This window comes from Chlamydomonas reinhardtii, chromosome 1 (assembly GCF_000002595.2).
Source record: "Chlamydomonas reinhardtii strain CC-503 cw92 mt+ chromosome 1, whole genome shotgun sequence".
Taxonomy (NCBI): Eukaryota; Viridiplantae; Chlorophyta; class Chlorophyceae; order Chlamydomonadales; family Chlamydomonadaceae; genus Chlamydomonas; species Chlamydomonas reinhardtii.
The window spans coordinates 4,451,846-4,476,367 of record NC_057004.1 but is presented as its reverse complement, the minus strand read 5'-3'; the positions used below and the strand labels follow the sequence as shown (position 1 = coordinate 4,476,367).

The 24,522-nt window shown below is 64.8% G+C and overlaps 5 protein-coding genes across 6 annotated transcripts; 3 read left to right on the top strand and 2 right to left on the bottom strand.

Annotated features, from left to right (window-relative positions):
* Positions 1 to 163: 163 nt before the first annotated feature.
* On the bottom strand, positions 164 to 9,655 carry CHLRE_01g030450v5 (uncharacterized protein). The gene is made up of 18 exons (XM_043058629.1): positions 9,273 to 9,655; positions 8,853 to 9,098; positions 8,496 to 8,564; positions 8,223 to 8,285; positions 7,988 to 8,083; positions 7,654 to 7,806; positions 7,138 to 7,468; positions 6,771 to 6,950; positions 5,654 to 6,663; positions 5,281 to 5,487; positions 4,631 to 5,071; positions 4,220 to 4,469; positions 3,108 to 4,029; positions 2,755 to 2,928; positions 1,898 to 2,607; positions 1,621 to 1,745; positions 1,176 to 1,329; positions 164 to 878 (listed from the first exon to the last, which is right to left on the bottom strand). The coding sequence occupies exons 1-18, from the start codon at positions 9,579 to 9,581 to the stop codon at positions 706 to 708; spliced, it is 5,613 nt and encodes a 1,870-aa protein (XP_042928543.1). The 5' UTR covers positions 9,582 to 9,655; the 3' UTR covers positions 164 to 705.
* A 100-nt stretch (positions 9,656 to 9,755) lies between these two features.
* On the top strand, positions 9,756 to 13,381 carry CHLRE_01g030400v5 (uncharacterized protein). The gene is made up of 7 exons (XM_043058628.1): positions 9,756 to 10,132; positions 10,292 to 10,377; positions 10,479 to 10,528; positions 10,705 to 10,775; positions 10,869 to 11,691; positions 11,786 to 12,048; positions 12,172 to 13,381. The coding sequence occupies exons 1-7, from the start codon at positions 10,064 to 10,066 to the stop codon at positions 13,192 to 13,194; spliced, it is 2,385 nt and encodes a 794-aa protein (XP_042928542.1). The 5' UTR covers positions 9,756 to 10,063; the 3' UTR covers positions 13,195 to 13,381.
* A 52-nt stretch (positions 13,382 to 13,433) lies between these two features.
* Positions 13,434 to 16,317, top strand: CHLRE_01g030350v5 (uncharacterized protein). The gene is made up of 5 exons (XM_043058627.1): positions 13,434 to 13,775; positions 14,149 to 14,225; positions 14,354 to 14,431; positions 14,645 to 14,778; positions 15,056 to 16,317. The coding sequence occupies exons 1-5, from the start codon at positions 13,684 to 13,686 to the stop codon at positions 15,143 to 15,145; spliced, it is 471 nt and encodes a 156-aa protein (XP_042928541.1). The 5' UTR covers positions 13,434 to 13,683; the 3' UTR covers positions 15,146 to 16,317.
* A 556-nt stretch (positions 16,318 to 16,873) lies between these two features.
* On the bottom strand, positions 16,874 to 20,915 carry CHLRE_01g030300v5 (uncharacterized protein). Of its 2 annotated transcripts, XM_043058625.1 has the most exons (9): positions 20,574 to 20,915; positions 20,271 to 20,321; positions 19,920 to 20,074; positions 19,441 to 19,534; positions 18,951 to 19,267; positions 18,702 to 18,816; positions 18,260 to 18,474; positions 17,915 to 17,999; positions 16,874 to 17,804 (listed from the first exon to the last, which is right to left on the bottom strand). In XM_043058625.1, exons 1-9 carry the CDS (start codon positions 20,856 to 20,858, stop codon positions 17,571 to 17,573), a joined length of 1,551 nt encoding a protein of 516 aa, XP_042928540.1. In that variant the 5' UTR covers positions 20,859 to 20,915; the 3' UTR covers positions 16,874 to 17,570. The 2 variants fall into 2 exon arrangements, with proteins under 2 accessions (XP_042928540.1, XP_042928539.1); XM_043058626.1 differs by lacking the exon at positions 20,271 to 20,321.
* Positions 20,916 to 21,035: 120 nt separating this feature from the next.
* On the top strand, positions 21,036 to 24,431 carry CHLRE_01g030250v5 (uncharacterized protein). Its single transcript, XM_001689997.2, has 7 exons — positions 21,036 to 21,316; positions 21,426 to 21,501; positions 21,711 to 21,914; positions 22,133 to 22,257; positions 22,652 to 22,930; positions 23,126 to 23,173; positions 23,324 to 24,431. Exons 1-7 carry the CDS (start codon positions 21,269 to 21,271, stop codon positions 23,585 to 23,587), a joined length of 1,044 nt encoding a protein of 347 aa, XP_001690049.1. The 5' UTR covers positions 21,036 to 21,268; the 3' UTR covers positions 23,588 to 24,431.
* The last annotated feature ends 91 nt before the right edge of the window (positions 24,432 to 24,522 follow it).

Here is a 24,522-nt window from a genome sequence, read left to right as displayed (position 1 = left end):
GAGTTCCGAAGGAGGGGGTAGGGCGGGGTAAACCTCGCGGCACGGTTGGTTAGGCTGAGGGCCGGCCCCACGCTTGGCCCCACGGCGCGCCAGCGCAGAGCCGAGCCGCAGCTGGCCGCAGTGGGTGTGCGATGGGACAGGGCTGCGAGGATGCGTGCATACGGTCGCAGTGTAAACAAGTGGGAAGAGTTTTGTGGGCTTGTGGCTGGCGTCGCGCCGTCGACTGCGCAAGAGCTGCCACGTCGTTTGTTGCCAAATTAGTTCGGCCACACAGCCTGAACACGCGCCATAGCTTAACGAAGTCCGCCCCCAGCAGCCGCGTCCTATCCCGTGATCATCATAGCCAGGTCCAGCCCTATTCATATAAACATACCACACCGCTGCCAGGACAGCCACCACACCGTGGCAATTGATTGGCGCATGGCCTAATAGAACGCTTGCGCGCATGAAACCCTGACCGTACACCTGTGCGCCAGCGCCGCTGCCTTTGCCGGTTACGGTACGTGCGCCACAACGTTCTCCTCCTCGTGGCCTTGCCTGCTCCCTTCGTCTCACCTACAGGAGACCCACATGTTGCGCCACCGCAACATGTGGGTGCTGGCAAAGCCTTGCCAGTTCGCTTCCTCCACAACAACAGTCCGCAACTACCTGAGCTCTGCATGTGTCACCGGTTTGGCCGCCATCCAGGATGCAGCGCCTGCGCCATCACACCACATGCGAGTCGTCCTCAACTGCCTCCTGCACTCCAGCAGCCCCACTGCTGCCTTGATCGGCGCCCTGCTCGGCGCCTGCCGCTGCCTCCTGCTGCTGCAGCGGCAGGTCCCCATGCAAGGCAGTGTTCTTGAAGCCCTCCTCCACCTGCCGCCGCTTGGCCCGGCCTGTGGCGGCAGTCACCAGGAGGCACGAAGGCACCATGTCATGCAAGCAAGCGCAAGCCAGGAGCTACGCCCGGCTAGGTGGCCTTTGCGTTGGGCTGCTTGGCCATCCTAGCCCCTAGGTCTCCCAATCGCCTGCCCACGGACCGGGCATCCACTCCCAGCAGAATCAACTGGGCCGCCCCGATCGGCCCCACACCAATGCACACATCTGAGCCTCGTCAACCTCAGATATAACCTCTTTGGGCTGGCTCTGGGCAGGTAACTTTAGGAATGGTTTACTACCACTCCCACACGCACCCTCGCCGAACAGCCCAGCCACGTCGTCGTCGTCGTCCACCAGCCGCAGCCGCACCAGCCGCAGCTCCGCGCCCGGTAGCACCTCGTGCTGCGCCAGACTCAGCTCATCGCCCTGCAGCTGCCGCGGCGAGCCGTCGTCGCCGCGGACGTATAGCTGCAGCAGGCGGGCGGGCCAGCAGGTGGCGAAGCGGGAGGGAGGGGAGGGTGGGTATTTCCGGTACCAAACGAGACGCAGAAAGACCCCTTTGGGGGGGCCACCTGCGCTAGCAGCGGTTGAAAGGGGTTTAGATGCCAGAGCCCCGAACCAGACAAGGAGAGGGTGGCGGGTAAAGTCATGTCATGCCAGCTGCCGGCCTGACCCACTAAACCCGCTTGGACAAAACCGCAATGGCCCACAGGATGCAAAGCCGTGCACTACGGCAGTGCAGTTCTATAGTTATCCTACCGTCTGGTTCTTGGGGTGGATGGACAGGCTCTCGAAGATCTGTAGCTTGAGCTGCTCCAGGGTGGTGGTATTGCTGACGGTGATGGAGGTGCGGCCCTTGCGGGTGCGCCGTGAGCGCCGCTCAACTACATCAGCAGCAGCAACAGCGCTTTGGCACGGCATACGCTCAACAGACACTTATCGCGACGTAAACAGCTTTCCGCCCAAGGCTCTGGGTCCCACTGTGCGGCCGCGCAGGCGTCCATCATGCTGGCCCCCATGCCAATCATAAACTTACGTCCGACACCGCTATCCTTGAACGCGCCCTCCAGGTCCTCAGCCGCCACCAGCTCCACCATCACCTCGGCCTCCGAATACACCAGCGCCGCCTCGCGCGCCGCTCGGCCCTGCTCCGCCAGAGCCGCCCAGCACACCGGCGGCCACACCAACACGTCCGGCGCCCGCACTGCCCCGGCCGCCTCGCCGCCGTCGCCTCGCCGCCGGCTGCTGCCACCGCCGATGCGCCCTGTTGCCGCGGATGCGGATACCGTCGCTGCCGCGCCCGTGTCCTGCTGCTCCTCAACCAGCTGTGCGACGTCAGCGGTGAAGCCGTGCGCAACCGCCGCCAGCTGGGCTGCGTTCGCCGCCGCGCCGCTGCTTCCATCGGCCCCGTCCTTCACGACCACATCGGCGGCGCCGTCCTCCTGCAGCAGCGCTCTGCCGTTACCGTTTGACCCGACGGCATAGCCCGCGCCGGCGTCGCCATCCTCGGCACCGTGCGCGCCGTTTGCGATGGCGGCGCTGGCGCGCTGGAAAGCGCGGCGCTTGCCGCCGCCCACGTCACGTCCGCCTACTGTGCCTGTGCTCGTGCCTGCGACCGCGTAAGCGTCGGCTGCTGCGGCGGACGAGGCGTTGTTGAGGTCGCGCAGGTAGACGTGGCGCAGGTGGTCCCAGTCTTCCTGGGTGATGAGGCGCATGGGGTCCTGCTCCAGATCCAGCTGCGAGAGCCTGGAGCGGAGGCATGTGCGTGCAGGTGCCGAAGAGCGTTTGATGCTCCGTTTTATGCAACTGTTTCAGACTTCTACATGGAGTAGCAAGTTGGGACTCTGCCATGAAGTACGCTTGCCCGCATAAGGTGGACATATGCTTCCTTACCGGCTGCGCTTGCTGACAGTCAGGCGCGGGGGCGGCACGCCAAGGCGTGGCTCGTCCGGGTGGCAGGGGCACAGCACGCGCAGCATGGCGGCGGACAGGGAGCTAGGCCGCGGCGCCGCCGGCGTTCCCTTGGGCAGCACGCGCACGTACTGCTGCCACTCCCGGACCCAGGACCTGAAGGAGCGCCAGGCGGCCAGCGAGGAGAGATGGCATGAACAACGGCAGCACAGAAACGGCAGCATAGCAATCGGGCACTAGCGCACACAGGATATCGGTAGGGGCACAAAGCATTAAGAGCACCCCGTCAAGTCAAGCCGGCCTGTCAACCCATAGGCAGGCGCCTCTGTACTCACGTGGGCACCATGTAGTACTGGCAGCCGGGCGTCAGCTGCGGCCAGGCCTCCATCTTGAGGCCGCTCAGCGCGTTGCGCTCCATGTCGAGCTGCCGCCGGCTGTCCGCGTGCGCCGACGCCGCCTGCCCCGCCGCCTCGCGGCACAGCTCGCACTCGAACACGCGCCCCACCGGCAGCTCCGGACACATGGCCTCCAGCTCCGCCGCCGTCGGTATGCGCGCAGGCGCTGCGGCGGCGGCAGCCGTAGCCGCCGGTTTGCCGGCCGCTGCGTCTGCGGCGGCGCCCAGCTCCGACGGCGGCACTGGCGCCTCCACGTCTGCGGTGCCCTCCCGGGACGGCGGCACCGCGGACGCCTCACGCGAGCGCCTGTTTGCCGAGCCGTCTTCGTCCTCGCGCAGGCCTCCGGCCCCAGCTGCCTCAGGTGCAGCCCCCGCCGGCGCGCCACCAGCCTGCGCCGACGGCGCATCAATCATCTGCATATCATCCTCGTCGTCGTCGTCGTCACCGATGACGCGGTCATCCTGATCGATCTCCACCGTCTCGCGCTTCCCGGCCTTCCCGCTCGCCGCCAGCCCCGGCGCGTCATCCCCTGTCAAATCCATACAGTCCACTGCAGGAGGCGACGGCGACCCCGCTCCCGCTCCCACACCCGCGCCTGCGCTACCGTTCACGCCTCCGGCGTCTGCGCTGCTGGCCTTGTGGCCGCGGCCGCGGCCCACCGGCGCCGGCTTGCCTGCGGCGGCGTCCTGCGCCTCTGCGAGGCGCTGGCGGCGCCACAGGTCCCGCAGGAAGCGCCAGATGTCGGCGGGCACGGCCACACGCTTGGCGGCGCGCGCCGGCTGCAGCTCGCCGTGCGGGCAGGCCAGGTCGGCGGTGGGCGACTTCTCGGCCTTGACGCTGGCGCCCTGGCGTTTGGACCAGCCTATGTGGAGGGGTGGAGCCGCCAACAAGGGGTTTGGATGGACAGATGAAAAGGTTAGGGTCGGCTGTGGTGATAAGCTGGGATGCGGATGCTCCATTGGCGCGTTGGCTGCCGGCAAACCACACGTGCGACACTCGCAGTACAGTACCCTGCCAGCCAGCCTCAGCCATACCGCACGTGCACGACTCACCCTGCAGCCACAGGCGTGACACCCAGAACGAGCGCGGCGAGGCGTCCTCCTCCGCGTCCATCGCCTCCTCTACCTCAGCCTCCTCCCACTCTGCCTCGGCGCCCGCCGCCGGCCCCGCCTCCAGCAGTGCCGCGACGCGCCGCCGCACCTCCTCCGCCTGGTTGCCGAGCAGTGCCTGGCTGGCGCTGCCCTCAAGGCACTGCCGGCACACGTCGCCCGCCGCAAGCACCGGCCCGCCGCCGTGCGCCGCCTGCATTCAGGCGGTGGTGGGAGAGGAGGGCCGGCGGGTGGGCCAGTGCCGGTCCGTGCCCTCAAGTGCGGGCAGGCACCCACATATGCACCGTGCCGTAGTACACCACCCGCGCCCATCATGCCAGGGCATACAAGTGCATACAGGAAGTACTAGCTCACGTGAAGACGCTCCCAGGCCTCGGCCGATACCAACTTGGCAGCCGCAACCTTGGCAGGGTCCAAGCAGCTCCCAGTGCCGGCCCCGCCTCCTCCACCTTGGCTTTGACTGTCCCCCGCGCCGCCTGCTGCCCCGGCAGCAGCACCTCCGCGCGCGCCTGCTCGGCTGTGTATGGCGCACGTGATGGGGCCGTTGTCAATGGGCGGCGGCGCGCCCTCATCGTTGGCCCACTGCTCAAGCCAAGGCATTGACACCCAGTACCCCGCTGTGCCGGGCTGCTGCTGCTGTTGCTCCTGGGGCGCCGAGGCATCAGCCGAGTCTTCGTCGTCTCCAATGACCTCCGGCTGCTGTTGCTGCAGCGGCTGCTGACTCGAGGTCTGCAGCGGCAGCCGCGGGCTGATGCAGCTGAGTAGCTCACGCACGGAGCGCCGCCGCTCTTCCACCTGCGGACGGGACAAGAGCACCTCTAGTGAGCACCTCTAGGCTCTAGTGAGCTTTGGGCGCCTCCGGAAAGGAGGCGCGGCACCAGGCCGTGCAACTCATCTGCAGCTGCGCACAGCTTCCATCGCGCACAGCCACTTCGTCCCCCCAACGCCGCAGCGCTGCCAGCCGCAGGTGGGTGTACCCCGACACATACGTAACCCCGGCTCACTTGCGTCTTGAGCGCGTCGCGCTGCCGCTGGTACACGTCGCACTCGTCCGCGTAGGCCGCCGCCACCTCGGCCACGGCCGCCTGCAGCGCCGCCGGCAGCTCCTCCACGGTGCGGGCCGGCGGCGGCTCCTGCAGCCCCACGGCCCGGTACACCAGCATGTAGGCGTTGGCGGACACCAGCGAGCCGCTGCCGCCCACGCCACCAGCCTGTGAGTGTGAGGCGCCGTCATGTAAGGGCGCATGGGTACATTAGGCAGGCTGGTGATGCGCGCTCAGGTACAGCAGAAGGCGTGGCAAGCATGATTGCCTTGGGTGTTCAATGGAACGACGGTACGAGTGTGCCGGCTGCTTCCAGGGAGCCCCCTGACCCCACCTTGCCGATTGTTTCGCCCTTGATTGCGGCGGCGGCAGCGGGGCCGGACTTGGGGCTGTTGTGCACCGAGCCCTTCAGGTCATCGCCCGCCTCGTCGGACTTCAGGGCCAGCGGCCGCAGATGCGACGGCCGCAGCGGCGGCGCGCTCATGAGCGACGGCGGCGGCGTAAGCCGCGGCGGCGTGGGTGCCGCGGCGTCCGCCAGGCTCGCCGCCATCGCAGCCGCCACCGCCTCCGCGTCCGACTCCATAGGAGACGTTGCATCCCCTTGCTGCCCTGCTCCGTCCTCCCCCAACTCAGCGGCGTCGCCGCCTCCGCCACCACCTCCGGCCGCGCCTCCACCGCCACCGCCGCCGCGGCCCGCACCACCAGCGCCAGCCAGGACTGCCGCCATCTCCGCCTCCCGCTCGCTCTCTTCCAGCGCCATCTGAACCAACGCCGCCTCCTCCGCGTCGCCTGCGTGGGCGCCGCCGGCTTCGCCCGCCGCAGCCCCGGTGTCACCACCGCCAACGCCACCCACCCCGAGCCCGGCCGCGTCGGCCATGCTAGCCTCCATGGCAAACCGCAGCCCCTCGTCCTCCTGCTGCAGAGCCATGGACGCGGCCAGAGCCGCCCGCAACTCGCCGTCGGCGTCGCTGGCGTCGCCATCCATGTCAACTGCGCCACTGGTGCGCCCACGCCGCCCGCCTCTCCTGCCCTGCCCGCCTCTACCCCTGCTCTTGCCCGCCCCTGACTCGGCAGAAACACCGGCTGCCGCAGCCGCCGTGCCCTTCTTGCCGCCGCGCCCGCCGCCGCTGCTGCCACCTCTGCCGGCGCGGCTGCCCGCCCGGGCTCGCTTTTTCCCGCCTCGGCCGCCCCTGCCGCTGCGCTTGCCGCCCGCACCTCCGTCCTCCTCATCGTCCTCCTCCTCCTCCTCACCACCGCCACCGCGGCCTGGCTCCTCTCCCGCCGCGGCTGCCTCCTCCTCATAGTCCACGTCATCATGCGTGGCCGTCCGCTTGCGGGAGGCGCCTGCATGGAACCCCCATAACGTGCGAGTCAGTAATCAGGTACCTAGCAGAGACGTTGTAAGGTCCAAGGCCCAACTACTCACTGCAAATCGGCGTTGTGCCACCCACCTGCGCCTTTGGTGCTGCCGTCCGCCGCCGTTCCGCCAGCGGCGGCCGCCGCCGCCGCCGCCGCGCCGACCGCGCCGTGGTCTGACTGGAAGGCGGCGGCGGGGTCGGGGCCAATGCAGGCAGCCACCTCGTCGTCAAAGCGCCACCACTGCCCGCTGGCCTGGTCCTTGATGTGCGCGACTGCAGATTTGGGGGTTGCGTAGAATTCGCGGAGACGGGATTGCAGGCTTGGAGCACCGGTTGGGGCACGGGAGAAGCGGCTGGTGAGGCCGGGCTGACGATACATACGACAGCGTAAATTTGCGCAATCGCGAATAACCGCTCCGCTGTGCATACCGTAGGCCGCAACACACAAAGCGCATCTCACCGTAGTGTCCGCTGTGCGCCTGCGAGCCCTTGTGGATGAGGATGCCAACCAGCTCGTACAGGGGGCTGCCCTCCACCGGGTACGAGGGCGTCTCCAGAGACACCGCAGCCGCCGCGGCAGCGGCCGCGTCTGCCGCCTTCGGCGCCGCCGCGTCGGCATTGGGCACAGCGTCTGAGGCCGCGCCCGCGGCGTCTGCAGTAGAGGCAGCGACCGCCGCCGCTGCCGCACCAGCTGCCGCCTGTTCCGCGGCCGCCGCCTCCGCGAGCACCTGGCTGAAGTCCAGCGTCAGCGGGAAGGCGAACTTGTCCAGAGCCTTGGCCTTGTCGAAAGTCTGTGCATGTGCAACACAACAGACAACGGGAAAGTTTGTGAGGGCAAAGACAGGGCTCCAGTGCTCTCCAGCCGACGGCGAGCGGCGCGCACCCATGTGACACCTGACACCCGCCGCAGCATTGGGGTTGCTTCGCCCCTCGCTCCTAGCCTGAGCGCGTTGCGCGCGTTGCGCGCCTGCCTCACCCGGGGGTCAAAATAGAAGCGCTGCAGCGCAAGGCACAGGTAGGGCGGCAGCGCGCGCAGCCGCACGCGGCGCAGCGCGTCCACCTTGGTGCCGCAGAAGTCGCACAGGTAGCGGTTGTCACCGCTGAGCGACTCGGCGTGCAGGAAGGATGCCTGGAGGAGGGGACGGGGCGGCCCGTTGGCAGGGAGCGGGGTGCACCTCACGTACAGTCTTTCCAGCGAAACGGGGCGCGAACGCTATGTGTGAGACACCGCCAGCCGGCCCCTGTGCCTCCCTACGCCGTGCTCCCACATGCCCAGCCCCAGCTGGCTCCAGCCCCACGCCCACTCTTACCAGGCTGGTAGTGAGCGAGCCAAAGCCGCGGACCTGGGGCATGAGGTCGTAAAAGTCCTGCACCTCGTGAGAGCTGCTCGAGTCACGCCCGCAGCGCTGCGTGCGCACACAAGAGGGAAGTGACACATGGATGCAAAATTTCAGTTCAACAGGTGCAGGCGGCAGGCAAGGCAGAGCTAGCGACGACACCCTCAAGCCAGGCGGACCGAGAGCGTTGCTTGAGGCAGAGCCGCACCTGGCAGGTGGTGACGTAGGACAGACCGCCACGGAACAGCTGAGGAACCAGCCGCCGTGCCGCCTGCGGCAGACCGCATCGCACCAACGCGTTAGCATGCTACAGTATCGTGCCACCAGTAACGGGATCTACCTCCTGCTTTACGCCCAGCAGGCCGCCCCAATGCGTTAGTAGCCCAGCCCACCCCAACCGTACTTTCATTGAATCTTGTCTACCAGTATCATGGATGGCTTTCCACGACGGCTCCCTCCTCTCCTAGCCCGTCTGCCTCACCCCGTCGCTAGACTTGCTCATCAGCTGCTCCACGCGCGTGAGCAGCAGCTTCAAGAACTCCTGACCATCCTGCATGTTGGAACAGAGTACGGCAACACATGGTCGGCTTCAATAGCATTCGACCCAGCGTCCGCCCTTCGCTGCGCCTCAGCAGCGCGTGGACTTGCCCCATCCAGTCACCTGCACTGACGCGCACCTATCTCCAAGCCCTTGCAAAGCACGCACGCAACCCCACCACCCTCCAGACACACAGCAATCGACCTCCTGCTAGCCTTCCCAATCCCCAAGCCTGGAAAACCCCGGAAACCCCGGGAGCCCTGATTCCCTGGAGCCCCTAGTCCCCCTGTGCCGCCGTGCCTGCTGAACGGCGTGGTTGAGGCCCAACGTCTTGGCCAGCGCCTCCGTGTCCACCGACCGCTGCGGCCCGAACTGCATCTGCAGGAACAGGCCCTGCAGCTGGCGCAGGATGTCGTGGCCCGCCACCGCCGGCTCCGCGGTGTAGATGCCGGTGCGTAGCGAGGGGATGGAGAACAGGCACTGCAGCGCCGCGTTGGCGTAGCAGGTGTTGCCCAGGTTGCGCAGCCCGGCGGGCGTGGCCGCGTCCTGGAGAGGCAGAGGGAGGAGCTTTGGCAGTCATGGGGGCGCGCGGAAATGTCGTCGGGGGTCTTGAGCTATATGTTTTTGCGGGGCCTGGGCGGATTAGGTATGCGGTGGCCCTCCGGCACGCGGCACGAACCCTACCCAGCAGGGCCTGCCCCCCTGCTAACGCCGTCGCACCTCTCGCTGCCTCTCCTTGGGGTCCGACCCCAGCGTCCCTAGGTACGTCTGCTCCTTTTGCCACAGCCCCTTTTTGCGGTACGACGTCTCGGCAGGCACGAGCTGACAGAAGCATGCCACATTCTCCTTCCGGTTCCTCACGCAAGGGCTCCGGAGGTGTTCGCAGGGCACCTTGTTGGCCCCTACAATCGCAAGCACCTCTTTTTCACCAAGGCCGCTGCTGTTGAGCCGTTCAAGAAGATCGGCCGCGTCATGGCCCCCGACCGCACCCGCTCCCTTGCCGCGTTTGCCTTTCGCGGGACGAGGCATGTTTCAGCGCCTAATGATAAAAGCTTGCATGTCTGGTCGGACAAGCCACGAGCCGAATGCGCATGCGCCGGGTCTCGATCGTTGCACGCAGCACGCCTGACGTTGGCTCCCTGTCTGCAAATGCGATATTTATTGATTGAATTTTACGCACACAGCTTTTGCTTTGAGCTCCAGGACAAGTTCCACACATTCGAATTAATGGGCGCAGCCAAAATCGAACACATACACAGCTCAACGCAACCGCATGCTCATCATCGGCCAACGTGATAATTACATATTCTTGGACATCTCTTAGGCGTGCGGGAGCTGCTAGGAACGGAGACTGCAAGCATCCCCTTTGCTTGGCCGGCCCCTCGGTGCTTTTGAGCGATGCCACCAGTAGATGTGTGCCGCGAAACCAGCCGCTTCGGATAACGTGGAGCTGCGGAGCGGCTGCGGGCAACGCAGCGCACCCGCGGCAGGGCGGGTTTGGAGGTTGGACGATGGAAGCGGCCACGAACCCGGAAGAGCTGCTGGAGGCGCTCAACAGCCTTATCGCAGGAGTGGGAGAGGTCAGTGCTGGGCAGCAATCAGCTACTTCGGGCGCGTTGAGCCGAAAACTGCCATGCAGCAGCAGCAGCGCTGGGGTCAAGGGATAATACCAAGGCCGGGCCAGGCCTGGTGAACAGTTCGTAGGTCTTCATACCCACGTCACATTGAACTCTACGCAGGCTTACATCGAGCTGTCTGGCCAAACTGCGGCGACCCAGGCGATCGTGGCTGACCTGAGGCGCTGTGCGGCGTTTCTCAATACACGGTGAGCGAGTGGGTATGCAAGAAGCAGGTGCAACGCCTGCGGCAACTGCAGCGCGCTAAGGGCAACGGACCGCACTGTGCACCTGTGTTGCTGTGGCGCAGACTTCATGGCGAGCAGCAACCCGCGCCTTGGCTGCTCTCATCACGCTCAGGTGGGACTGCTGGGTTGAGTGTGGGCGGGAATATGTCTTGTGACCGGCTCATCTACGGTATGGCACGTGGACACCTGCAAATCTGCAATCTTGCACGCTGTCGCCCTTGGTGCCCCTGCCGCTCTGACGCATGTGACACGCAACTGAACGCATGATGCCTTGGTACATCACCGCAGGAGGCTCGGCAGCGACAACCAGCACGCCAGCGGCAACCCCGCCGCCGGGCCGCCGCTCGCCAGCAGCAGCGGTGCGTATATGGTGCACTGTTCCAGGTGGCCTCCTTGTTGCTCTTGCACATTCGCCTCCACCGAAATGTTTCCTTTCATTCCGCCCCGCACAGGACTCATCCTCCGCGCCCAACAGCGCCACGGCGACGCCCTTCTCAGGGCCGCCGCCCAGCTTCCGGAGCCCCTCGCCCTCGCGTGGCCCGATGTTCCCAACAGCACTCGGGGAATCAGGCGGTGACGGCAGCCCAGGCGCCGGCACTCCAATGGATGGCGGATCTCGGACGCAGCAGGGCACGCCTGTAGCGCCCGGGTCCTCCAACCGCCCACCGCTCGCATCCGCCGGGGCTGGCAGGGGCGTGGCAGCTGGGGCACGCGCAGCCAACCGGGGAGCCGGCACGGTGGGGCCGGGGCCATCCGTGCGAAACGTTTCCAGCATGCCTGCAGCGGGCCGCCCATCCGGTGCGGCGGCGCGGACACGCGACGCGTCGCCGCAGCGGGCGGGGGCTGGCGCGCCGGTGCAGGCGTCACCGGGGGCGCCGTTGATGCGCGCCGCGTCCCCGGGCGGGGTTGGGACGCCCCGCTCGCAGCCTACGGCACCGTTTGCAGGCGGGACACCAGCGGCAGTGCCGCAGGACGCAAGCCCGGCGCACCCCAACGTGCCGTCGCACCTACCGCTGGCGGCGCAGCGCGCCATGGCGGCGGCCGCCGCGATGGCGGCAAATAGCGGTGACAGCAACGATGCCCGTGGTACCACAGCAGGCAACGACAGTGGCGGGGCCGGGGGAACGTCAGGCGGACATCAAGACGGAAGCGCAGCTGCCGCCACAAAGCCGGCGGGGCCACCACAATTGCCGCTGGCACTGCGCCGGGCGATGCAGCAGTACCGGGAGACGATGTCTACACGCGAGCAGCTGCTGCAGCAGGCGCAGCGGAGAGGTAAAGCCTTGCAGTCACGTTAGGCTGGGCTTCTTCGTCAACCAAGCGTTACCTGTGCCTTATCTAAGAACGCCCTTTCCTGGGACAACTGCAGGTGGAGGCGCGGGCCTGAGTACGCTGGCGGACACGGTTTCAGCGGCCAGTCGCTCCTACTGCTCGGCGTTGGCGCGATTGTACCCTGCTTCTTCAGCGCCATTGGCGGTGTCGGCTTCGATGGCCGCGGCACAGCTGCAGCGTGTGTCACTGGGCCGCGTCCCGGCGGGGCTGCAGATGCAGCAGGAGGCGGTGGCGGTGCTGCGGCGGGAGGCGCAGGTCAAGTTCTCGGCTCTGGTGGCGGCGCAGACATGGCTTACACAGGTACGCCACTACCTGAGGAAGCTTGCCATGTCCTTCAAGCCGCTTGTTAGCTTTAGCGCGCTTGTGCTGTAACTTACAGAGTTTGCCACGGCATGTGCACCGTCATGCATTCTTGTGGTGCAGTCGCTTACAGACCTGCAACGCTCGCGCGGTGCGGGCGGCGGAGTGTCCGCAGCCAACCGGCGCGCGGTGCAGGCAGAGGCCTGCGCGGCGCTGCTGCCCGAGGTGGAGCAGCTGCGTGCCGAGCTGGCGGCGGTGCAGGCGGAGCTAGCGGCAGCTGAGGAGCAGCTGGAGCAGCTGCAGAGCCAGGCGGCGCAACAGCAGCGGGGCAGGGTGGGGTCAGCTGGCGCAGGCAGAGGAGCCTTGGAGGAGGCGGCAAGCACAGCGCTGGCCGCTCTGGGGGTTGACTATGAGTTGGCGGAGGCAGCGGCGCTGTGGCGGAACCGGTTCCTGCGTGCGATGCTGGCTGACGCTGCTCCAGTGGCGGCGAGAGCTGCAGTTGGAGCCGGGCCAGCAGGTCGCGGGGCGGGGACAGCCGGCCGCGGAGGCAGGCAAACCGCGGCACAAGCGGAAGCTGCTGGTCAGGGCGGCCGCGGCGGGCTCCAGCCGCGGGACCGCGCCGCAACGGTCTCGAACATGCACCTCATGCCGCGGCCGCTCGGTATGTGGCTGCCGGATGCGATGTGGGCGCTGGCATCAACTGCTGCGCCGGACACTGACCTCGCCGCGGCGTCCGGCCCTGGTCCTGCTTGGGCGGTGCTGCTCCCGACTCACAAGGTCGTCGGCGGTGCATCACACGCCCCCGGCACGCAGGCGCCGTTCCCGGCGCCTGTTTTGTGCGGTAGCGCACAGGACGCGGTGGCATATGGGCGGGCGCAGCAGCAGCTGCAGGCAACTGTGTTTCAGCTCTACCTTGAGGGTGAGCTGGCGGCGCCGCTGCTGCCGCGCCAGCGCCCACCGCCCCCGCCTCTCCAGCCAGCCCGCGGCGCCAGCTCGATCCAGCAGCGGACTGTGGCGGTTGTGGCCTGGGAGCGGTGGCTGGCGCAGTGGCGCATGGCGCACTTGCTGCTGGTGAAGGGCGCCTGGAACAAGCTGTGCAGCGTGGTAGAGCTGGAGGAGGAGGACGAGGGCGGGCAGGGCGCGTGACCGCGTTGGCTGCTGGCGGTGTGACTACGTGGCCAGACGCCCCGTGAGCTGGATGTCGGTTAGGGTTTATATTGGATAGTGTTATTCTGGCGCTTATTGAATTCCAGACTACAGCGGCCTGGGCAACATCCGGGCAGGGCGCCAGGCCGCCTGCGATGCGCCGGCCCTTCGGGTGCCCAGAATGGCCTAATTCCCCATTCAGGTGCACAGCTTGTGGACTACTAACACTACCAATTACACTTACTCACCTCGAACTCCTCACAAGGGCTGCCAAGCTACCGACGACTGTTTCGGGACTACAATTAGGGTTTGCTCGATTGCGCGCTGCGCAGCTTAACCCGCCGCTACCAGGCTGCTAAGCCTCAGTGACGTCGACCGTGACAAAATATGATGAGCCTCAGCGCAAGAGCGGCTTTTCGCGCGCCCCTCAGCCATCATCGGCCGCGCCCCCAAGCCTACCCCCGGGCTGTTGTCACGCCGTGCGCAAGGATGCATATCCCTGCGGATTCTTTTTCGGGGGCTTCGCCAGAGCGTAAAGCTGCTGTAGCCCTGCGGTCGCTGTTCACGTTTGTTGCAGCTCGGTGAGCGGGACCTGACCATGTAGTTGGCTATGAGTATTTGATGTCCATTCAAACACTTAAAACTTCCACGAAATATGCGGGGCTGGGGCCCTTCGAGACTTGAAAAAGGAGACATGGAAGTCATACCGTCGGGGCGCGTCGGTTCAAATTTTGGGCGCGCAGCATTTGGCCTGAGCCCCTATCGCGAGTAGCGTAACGGCACCGTACGGCCCTCGCAAGTGTCGAAGCGCCATGACGGCGCCAGTCGTCCTGGCGTCAAGTGACCGCTTGCCGATTCGTGCACTGGCCGGGCTTCCAGTACGCACGGTCACTTTGGTGCAGGCACCGGCCAAACCCAACTCGCTCCTTGCCCACTCACACCGGAACCGCGCAGGGTGGTGCTGGAGCAGCTGCAGGGCCCCGGCGGCCCTGAGACCACCTACAACCAGCAGGCATACCTAGACCTGATGGGTGAGGGCGCTTGGAGGGTGGGGCAAAGGGCAGTCACAGAATCGAAGAGAGGCACCAGCCTACGTTAGCCCACAGCCTCTCCTGTCCTTCCCTGCTCAGCCCTCCTTTCTTCCGTTGCGTGCCTGCAGACTTCCTGGGCACGCCCATGAAGGGCGATGGCGGCGACGAGTGGATGGCCGCTGTCATGAGGAAGAACCACGCTTTGGGTGAGTCCGTGCAGGATTGGCTGGTGCGTGTAGCACAGCGCCAGCGCTGGTCCGAGCATGTGCTGCTGTTTTGCGGCACGCATAGCCGCGCCAGGGTTCATCTTGCATGCAGAAAGAGAGCCTTCGCACGGCCGTATGGGCCGCACGTTTCACAGCAGCCGCCGGACGCCAAACACCGCCGATCTGGTTGTTGCTTCCCCCCGCCTACTGCAGCCCTGCGCCTGATGGAGGTGCGCGAGGCCTACCTGGACGAGTTTGAGTGGGGAAAGACCATGGAGATGGCCAGCCGCGAGACGCGCGAGGCCAACACACGCCTCATGCGCGCGGCGGCCATGGCCAGCCTGCAGGTGTGGCGGCAGGACATCATACCCTGACTGACTGACCCGCCATACGTTACGGCCCTGATAGCATGTGATGGCTCGGCGTCTTCGGGTGCTGGGACTGTCCCCTCTGTAACATCCGCATTCATACGTTAGCTCCACATCGGCAGCTGGCCCTGTATCACGTTGCCTGTTTGGGAGAGGATGGGTTGAGGTGCGCTGTACGGTACTGAGGGGTTGGGGGCTGGGGTGTAAAGCGGTGTGCCTTCGTGTTTATGTGCCGCGATGCGTATATCCGCTGCAGGCGTCTCTGACGGAGCCGGTGGGCGGCGGTGCCGGCGCCGGCTGCATGTCTATGGAGGACCTGGACGGCCCCGGCAAGGGTGCCGCGTGATGGGCGGGAACGGTGCTGCGAGCCCACGTGTCCGTAGGGACAGACCAAGCGCATGCGTGTGGCATGCGGCTGAGATTCGAGCTACCTGCGTCACTCCGGTAGTATTCTGTTGGTTGTTGTGTTTGCATGAAGAAACACTTTGCTCGCGGGGTCTAGCGGGGTGGTGTGTTGTCATGCAGCCGCCCCATGACGCGATCACGGCTGGGCACAGCAGCCGGGCATGTACCGTGCAGTTTAATCGCCTTTGAGCTAGCCTGCCACGCTTAACATGCGTTGGTATGACGCCGCCGAGCGGCGTTGCTGTATCACTATCACCGCGTGGCGATGCCCTTGTGTTGTGAAAACAGCGGCATGTTCCCTATTGAGCGCCCGTACACGTGTAGGTAAGACCGAACACCTGTTTAATTACATGACGTTGGACGTGTTTGATGCTGCTGGCCGTTTCAATGCACGGCATGTACTATTTTCGGGACCGGACAGGAGTGTTGCTTGCGCCGTGCCTGTATGGTATGCGTGCGCCGTGCCTGTGTGCTATGCGTGCGTGCATTGTGACGAACTAAAGAGCTAAAGCAGCGTGCAGCACAGCACTGTTGCACCAGCTGATTAATATTATCCCCGAGAGGAGTTGGTACGCGTTGTGGTGCGCGTTGTACAGGCGTGGCCGTGTGTTACAGAGTCAGTGAAATTAGTGGTTACGTGTCATTTCTGTTGGTGGTGCAGTACGGTACTCGGTTTCACGGGCTTTTGTGCAACTTCAATTGAACTGGTCAGGGTTATGTCATTGACGCATCAGCCCGCCGTGCTGCCGTCGCTAGCCTAGACGTAGGGATTCTGGGCGTCCGCAGAGACCGCATAAAATTGCCGTGACGCCTTGCAACGCCCGGCGCAAGGCGCAGTCGAAATTCATTGTTAGGATTCAATGGCTTTCGCGTAGGCATGCCCTGTGTCCGTGCGAGGAAGGGCTAAATTGCTCCTGGTGGTACATCGAAAGCAGTCCTCAGTCTACAGTACCCTTCCGATGATGCGCATCGCACGCGCAGGTGTTGTTGTGGCTGTTAGAGATAGATTGACCCAAACGATTGCGGTGTGTGGCAACTGGCAAGACACTGCACCCTATGTCAGGCAAAACCACCCCTGGGTGAAATCATGTCGCCGTGTAAGGTCCCCGCGTGTCCCTGGCAGGTCCCGCATATGGCCTGCAGTACTCTGCACTCATCACCACATGTGGTCGTCCTCAGCTTCGTTCCGCGCTTTGCGTGATTTTGGGCTGAGCGCTCAGAGGCTCAGAGGCTTGGAGCGATTCACGGGGGTGGGGCGAAGCCCCCAGGGTCACCCCTGTTCGGAGGCCGGAGCGGTACTCACACCTTGAGATGCCTTTCGTCCTGTTACATTCGCATGTGTGACCCGGGCAGTTGCTGTGCGGGCAGCACACGCTGCTGGCTGCGTGTGGCGGTGTGGGCGGAACGCCCGCCAAGATGAGACACGATGAGAGGCACGGCCGAGGGCGCCGAGTTAAGCCATCACCACGCCCAGTGTTCCGGCCAGTTGTAATAGATCTACTGTTACGATCCCTGTTCGAGACAGGGCTGGGCCCTAACTTATGCCTATTACGAGTCTTCTAGTGAATACGCGGTCACCCAAGTCTCATCTTGGCGGGCGTTCCGCCCACACTGCGGGTCCTGGCGACGCCGTATCCCCGTGCCATAATCCCGGGGGCAGGTAGTGCGTGGCGGACAACCTTTACAACGCTACACATCGTGTGCTGAATGGCGCGCCGATCAGTCATAGCTCTTACGTCTTCAGGATGTCTTTCCATACTGACTCTGCCACGCCGCGGTCCCCGAACCATCGCCCCGAAGGACAAGGCCAGGGGTGCCCCTGGACAAACACGTAACTGTGCACGCGGTAGACAAGATATGTGGTTCCCCTCGCATGGGGAAAGTGGGCTGAGCCCACGCCACATCTCTAGTCTGAGGCCGCAAGCGTCTGCCTCATCTCCTTCATCCCGGCACGAACATCATGAGCGCATTCACGTGGGCCGTTGCCCCTTGCGCCCACACGGCATTCTCCGTTTGGCCTTTCCAAACACCGCGGATAAAATTGTTGTGTACGAACCAGCCAGGGTGCATCTTACAGCACCCCATCACGCGGCCAGGGACGAGAGCACAGCGAAACACGGAGCCATTTGCCCCAAACGCACATGTAGAGTGACCTGGCCTCCTTAAAGTGTGTAGAGTGACCTGGCCTCCTTAAATGTTACCTTTCCGCTGGATCAGAAACATTCCGACCTAGCAGTGCGCAACAAAGCTCATCCGACTTGTCCCATCGTTCCCATTTAGCACAATCCGCTTCAACAGTACTGCCGTCGCATATACCTTGGCCCACAATATGTTACGAATGCCAAAGCAGGCCATCTTCCCCCATACTACCGGTTCTTCCTGTCCCCATCACTTCCTTTTTCCCCCTGCTTCGCCGCCTGCACCGGCAGCTGCGGCGTCGCAGGCGCCGACACCGCGGCTGACTGCGGAGCTGCAGCCGGCGCGGGGGCGGGCGGGCTGATGCCCAACATGACCATCCAGCCCTGCCAGTTGTAGGTGACCAGGCCCCCCATGAGCAAGGAGGCGCCCACCAGGAAGTTGGGACCAATCACCGCCGGCTCCTGCGCATCAGGCGGGACACAGCAGGTGCCGTCACACATACGGCACAGGTGGACAAACTGGCCAGCACCGGGTCGAGGATTCAGTCGGTACCGCCACGGCAACAACTCACCAGGTACGGTAGCGGCAATGTGAAGGCGGCGATGGTGAGTGGCACCAGCGACGAGCCCACCAGCGTTGTGGTCACCGAGCCCACACTGCAGCGGCGGCGGCATACGCACGTGTGAGGTAAGGTACAGCAGGGGGGGATGCGTCGATACTCGATACGGATGCGGCTGAAGGTCGCATCAATCAGTTGGATGCGGCGCCGGGCTCAGCCCCGGCATCTGCGCTACTGCCAACTTCCCGCCAGCATCACGCCTCCATCTACCGCGCCTCCGTCTACCTGCCCGTCTCTCCGCCCTCACCGTGACCCTCTGCACATCACGCCCACCCACCAAGCCCACCACACACGCACCTGCGCAGCAGGTTGAGCATGGCCACGTTGAACACCAGGTTGAGCGCCACGTACGACAGCGCCAGCAGCGGCGTGGAGTGCCGCGCCAGCACCCCCACCAGGCCGCCGGCGTCCGCCCCGCCGCCAAAGGCCGCGCATGCCGCGGCGCTGGGCTCGCCCAGGAAGGCGCGGGAGGAGGCCATCAGGTGGGCGGGCAGGTCCGACAGCGCGATGCCCTGCGCGTGTGTGCCGTGTGCAGGGCGTGAGGGCGAGTGGCGGGGTCATGCGCCCGGGCGCAACACACAGGCCCCGGTCCGAAGAGACGGCAGGGCAGTCGACCCCATGTCAGCTGAGTTCGAAGCAGGCCACGGCCCCATGCATGTCCAGTCTGTCAGCTGGCCAACCGGCTCTGTCCCGTGCGCAACAGCTGTGCCGCGGGCATGCCTTCGGCGGCAGCGCGCACCTTGAGTGCGGTGGTGATGGGCAGCAAGAGAAGCACGAAAAAAGTCTGCGCCAGAGACCCGAAGGAGTTGACCACAAAGATGTCTAGCGGCTGGCCCAGCTTTTGAGCCGCGGAGCTGCACACAGCACGGCAACCACACAACCAAGCAACACGTCAGCCCTCCATGCCGCCTGCATTCGCCAAGCGTCATCCCTACCCTGCCCAGAGCAGGCCGAGCATTTGTCGCGTATGCGCGCGTGCTGCGCTCACCTGAACACCTTCTCCTTGATACAGTTGGCGATGGCGGGGAAGGCAAAGCACGCCACGCACACCGCCACATAGCGCAGGTCCACCGCCGCATGCGCCGCCGCCGCTGCTGCTGCCCCCGAGCCCATCCCTAGCATGCCCGCCACGACTCCCGGCTGCACCGCCGCACACACCACGCCCAGCATCACCAGCCCCGCGCCCGCAAGCTGCATCCACGAGTAGCGTGTGCCCAGGATGAGGCTGGCAAAAACCAGGCTCCACACCAGATACGTCTGATTCACCACCGGCAGCAGCGCACCGGGTATGTGCGCCGCCCCCACCTGTCACCACACACCAGGGGTAAAACGCGTGAAGCCAGAACCACACCAGCACAACCCAACTCTTGCACGCCCCTGGTCTATGGCCGCTTGCAAGGCCTGGTGGGTTGCTATCCTGGCGCCCCAAAACTAAGCACGGCCCCCGTCCTCACCCCTGGACCCCGCCCCCACCTCACCATGAACAGCAGCTGCGCCGCCGCCTCGCACGCGCCCACTGCCAGCAGCGGCCGCTTGTCGATGTTCATCATCGCCGTAGTTACTTGCCCGGTACTGCGATGCAGCAGGTAGTAAGTCCAGCTCGTTTGTTATGACCTTTACAGGCCTTCAACGCCCCTAAACGTCCCCGAGTTCATTAACCCGCATTCTGGCAGACCTGTGGACAGAGTTACCGTGTCCTTGCGCTCGCGGCGTCCACCGACCACGCCCACCGACCACGCCCTCCGACCATGCCCGCCCGCCCGCCCGCCCGCCCGCCCGCCCAGCCGCCCCGCCCCCTCCCCTCCCCTCCCCTCCCCTCCCCTCCCCTCCCCTCCCCTCCCCTCCCCTCCCCTCCCCTCCCCTCCCTTCCCCTCCGCTCTAAAAGGGTTCTGGGTTAGCAATGTTTTTTTGAGAATGGCATGAACTACCCTCCCCCCCCTCCCTTCTCCCCCCTCACCTCCGCCTCCAGGCCAGGGCTGTGAAGTACACGGCCAGGTAGCCCAGGTTCTGCAGCTGGGCCAGGAAGAAAATGTGGTCGCGCAGCGGCACCAGGGCCATCTTGTACAGCACGCGGTTGCCCACGCCCGTCAGCAGCACCAGCCCGATGAGCGCCTGCCGCGGAGTTTTCGGAGCCAGGCCGGGTCCCAGCGCATGCAGCAGAGGCATGAGGCAGGGCAAGGGTTGGGGCAGAGAAGGTTAGCAGGGACGGGCGGCGAGGGCGGTGAGTGCATTTACAAAGCCGCTTGGTGGCGGCGTGCAGCACCGGCCAACGGCCCCAGCCACTGAGAGGGCATCATTGCCTATCCACCTGGAAGGAAGCTTCCGCGAGCAAGTCGAAGCCAGCGCGGTGGCCGGTGTACTGAGCGGTAGAGGAGGACGTGAGGTGGTAAGGGGCGGCGGAGGGGTGGATGGAGTGCGCATGCTGGGACGACCCGAATTGCATTCCGCGGTGGCGTCGGACCGTCACCATGCATCAGTCGCATGGGCTGCTACACTGATGGACCGGGGCCCGCGGGGTTGCGCGGAAGCGCATGCCCGTGCCACGTCAGCCGTGCTACGGCCGGGTTGCCTAGGCTCCCCTGCCCAAGACCCACAGAACCCCAACACTTACGATCAGCTTGAACGGCACTGTGCGCTGGGGCTCGTGTAGGCCTCCAGGGAGTTGCACGTCCGGATTTGATGCGGCATCCGGCTCTGGAGGGCCCTCAGAGCCGAGTACGCGCGCGACTTCCACATGGACACATGGCCGGCTTCTTGGGCCCTTCAGCGCGCCCGGAAAGCCTGGACACGCTATAGGCCTACATCTACTTACTAGACCACCTTGCCTGAGAGGGCATTGCTTTGCGACCGACTCAAGCGAAGGGATTCTTACTGTTGAACAAAGTTGACTCGTCATGTTTATAGCGCTACGTTTAAATCAGGTGTACCGTCACATGTTTTGGCAGGGCAGGAGAACTTATCAACACATCTGGAGTTGCAAGGTGAAACCCTTTGGCGTGCCATCCCGACTGCCTCATCGCAACCCATTTAAGTCCAGGGACCTTAACATTTCAACCTGACACAAAGTAAACTAATTTGCTGTCCAGGCCGTTGCAGACACTGCGCGCGCACGAGCTCACATCCATCGTTATCGTCGCTTGCCATTTTACCCTGTCGCTAAGGATGCAGAGCCAGCGACTAGCCGCATCAAAAGGCTGTGCACTTCGCACATCTGCAGCGCGATGCCGTCGCGCTCTTTGCGCGCGCGCGAGCTCTGCTGCGCACGCCCCCACTGTTGCTCGCCCTCAAGCAAAGTACGCGCGCGAGATGGCAAGCGCGAAGGAGGCAGTGCGTTTGGCATCTCGCCTCTGCCAGGTACGGGGAAGCATTATTGCGGCTCGGGCCGGTCGCAAGTGCTTGCGTGTGCAAATTGGATGTCCCGAGGGATGTTACGGGCGGACTTGCGGGACCTGTCTACTCGCAGGAGGTGCAAAGGCAGCTCAGCGCGGAGGAGCGGGTAGACAAGAAGGACGACTCGCCCGTCACCGTCGCCGATTACGGTGCGTGAGGGGCTGAGTGTGCGGGTTTCGGCGCACGTTCCACACGTAACGCCACTGCCACACGCGGCCAGCACTGACGCGCGCGGCTGACGGGCTGTGCGCGCCAACACAGCAAAATGTCGAAGGATTGTGCTCAACTCCACGTCACAAAGAGCAGATGCCTACAACGCAGGCCTCCTGCTGACCCCAACCACACCCTTACCCCGCAGGCGCGCAGGTGGTTGTGGCCTGGACGCTGCAGCGCGCCGACCCCTCCACCCGCCTGTCCATGGTGGCTGAGGAGGACAGCACCGAGCTGCGCACGCCGGCGGGCCGCCCTATGCTGGACCGCATCACCGCGCTGGTCAACAGCGTGGTGGCGGCCGCGGCGCCTGGTGAAGTGCTGAGCCCGGAGCAGGTGCTGGACATCATCGGTGAGCACGGCGTGGGCGTGCTAGGCTGCAAGGGTTGGTGGGACATGGTGTGGTAGCGTGGGCTTAAAGGTTTGGCTGGGCCGTGAGGATTAACTTCATGGCTCCTGGTGTTGGGAGGGAACCGTGTTGGGAGGGAACCGTAACTTTGTGCAGGCACTCTCATGGCCTGCACCGAACGCCCGTCAATGTCATGACCTGCTCCCCGCCCGCCTCTGCAGACCTGGGCGCCTCCCAGGGCGGCCCCAGCGGTCGGCACTGGGTGCTGGACCCCATTGACGGCACGCGCGGCTTCGTCGGCATGCGCCAGTACTCGGTGTGCCTGGGTATGTTGCAGGACGGCGAGGTGAGGCGAAGGCCCGGGGAGAGTGCAGGGAGGCGGCTCAACAGGCATACGGTGGTACCAGGGACAAACCAGCGCCAGGGAAACGAGGACGGGGAGCATGGCACGGGAGTACGGGGAGTAGCACACTTCTGCGGGGGAAGCCCAGCATGCGTCTTCAGGGCACGCATAAGCCGATTCAGTGGGGTAGCAACAGCAATTGTTTGGCCAACGTACACCCCGGCGCAGCGCAGCAGGCGCCATGGGGATGGCGCTTGCAAGCTCGTAAAGCCTAGACGATGGATGGCACGGGGAGGCGCGGCTGCACAGCTGACGCACTCAGCAGGCTGTGCGGCCAGACTCGCTGTGGCCTGTGGGAGTGTGTCCGCCTACGCTGTGGTGCCTCTCTTTGCCGCAGGTGGTGCTGGGCGTGCTGGGCTGCCCCAACCTGCCGCAGGGGCCCGTAGGCGACGATGACGGCGCCACTGGCTCGGCTCAGCGGCTCAGCGGCGACGCGGACGTGGGCTGCCTTTTCTTTTCGGAGCGGGGGCAGGGCGCCTGGGTGGAGCCGCTACAGAACGCTGGCGACGCGGCGCCGGCGCAGGTCCGCGTGGCGGAGGTGACGGAAGGCGCGGAGGCTCGGTTCATGGAGAGCGTGGAGAGCCGCCACTCCAGCCACAGCATCAACGCGGCGCTGGTGGGGCGGGGCAGGACATGGCGGGGTTGGGGATGTGCTGCGGCTTGGGAAACGGTAGGGCGTTGCTCTCGGGCTGGTATCTTTTGGATTTTGCAGTAGCCCGTTTTGCAGGTTCCTTTCTGTTACGACAGCTGTAACGTCATGCTGCACAATCGAGACATTAAGCGCTCAATTCAATTGCTGATGTTGTTGCAGGCCCGGGAGCTGGGCGTGGTGCGGCCGCCTCTGCGAATGGACTCGCAGGTGCGGGCGTAAACCCGTGAAGGCATGCGGCCGATGACGTGTAATGCACAAGTATCTTCTGGGGGCAGCTGGCCCAGCTCACAGCTCACATCACAGCGCACGCGGTCTGCCCCCTGCGCCTGATGCCTCGCCCCTATTGATCACGTGCAGGTCAAGTACGGGTTGTTGTCGCGCGGCTGCGGCACCATTTTCATGCGCTTCCCGCCCGCCACCTACAAGGAAAAGATCTGGGACCACGCCGCCGGCTTCGTCATCGTGGAGGAGGCGGGAGGACGCGTGACGGACGCCGCTGGTGTGCGCCTGGACTTCAGCAAAGGGCGCTTCCTTGCCCTGGACCGGGGCATCATCGCGGCGCCACCGGCGCTGCATGAGAAGCTGGTGGCTGCGGCGGCCAAGGTGGCGCCCAAGGCGTGAGCAGCAGGCTCGGAGGGGTTCAAACACAGTTAGACAACCCTCAGTTACTGCCCCGAATTACAGCTCTCAGTTATTCCGCCTGGCAAAGCTGCCGCAACAGTTTCGCTGGCCATAGTGCGGGATGGTTACGGGGGAGGGGGGTTGCGAAGGGGGGATGCTGGTCATTGGGAGCGCGAATGTAAGTTATTCCGAGGGCGCTGCGCCTGACGTAGACAACTTAGAGAACTTAGAGAAGGTCACAAGGGTGATATGCTTGACATGGTACTGTAGATGATGTGTCGGGCAGGTGAGCTTCCTTTCCTCACGTCAGTCCTCACGTGCAGAGATGTGATGCACGGAGTGTAATAGACCATCAGGAGTGGGCAGGTCGGACTGTCGGAGAGCGGTTAGGGTTATGGTTGTGCAGGTATGGACGTATGGTGTACATCGTACTGACACCGCGCGGGCGCGTGGCCCGCTGGGCCGATGCACGCCAGCAGTAGCAAGGGCAGCTTTGCGGGGCGCTTATGAAAGGTAACGTGCAACTGCTGTCGCTGCTTGTCCCACGCTTGCTGTCCTGCTGTGCCAGCCTCCAGGCCTCTCCAGGCTTGTGCTCGCTTGCTTTCTCGGTTTCGCATTGTTATCGTGAAAGCATCGTCGATTCGTAATTGTGACCCATGTGCAGCAACCGAGCAACTTAACGTGTGAACTGAGACGTGTGGCAGTAGCAGTGACCTGAAGGTGTTGCACGTGGTTGCCGTGTCCGGGCTTCAAGTGAACGGGTGCAAATGCGTCCAGCAAGACCTTGAGCACGGCAGCGCCAGGCGTCGCCAGGTGCCGTGGAGAGGCGTCGAAATGGTGCCCTCGCTGCCCTGTGCGTGCCTGCGTGTCGTCACCACCCACCATGAGAGAGCTAGCGTTCTCGGCCTTCCCGCCAGTCCCATTATTCTCTTGCA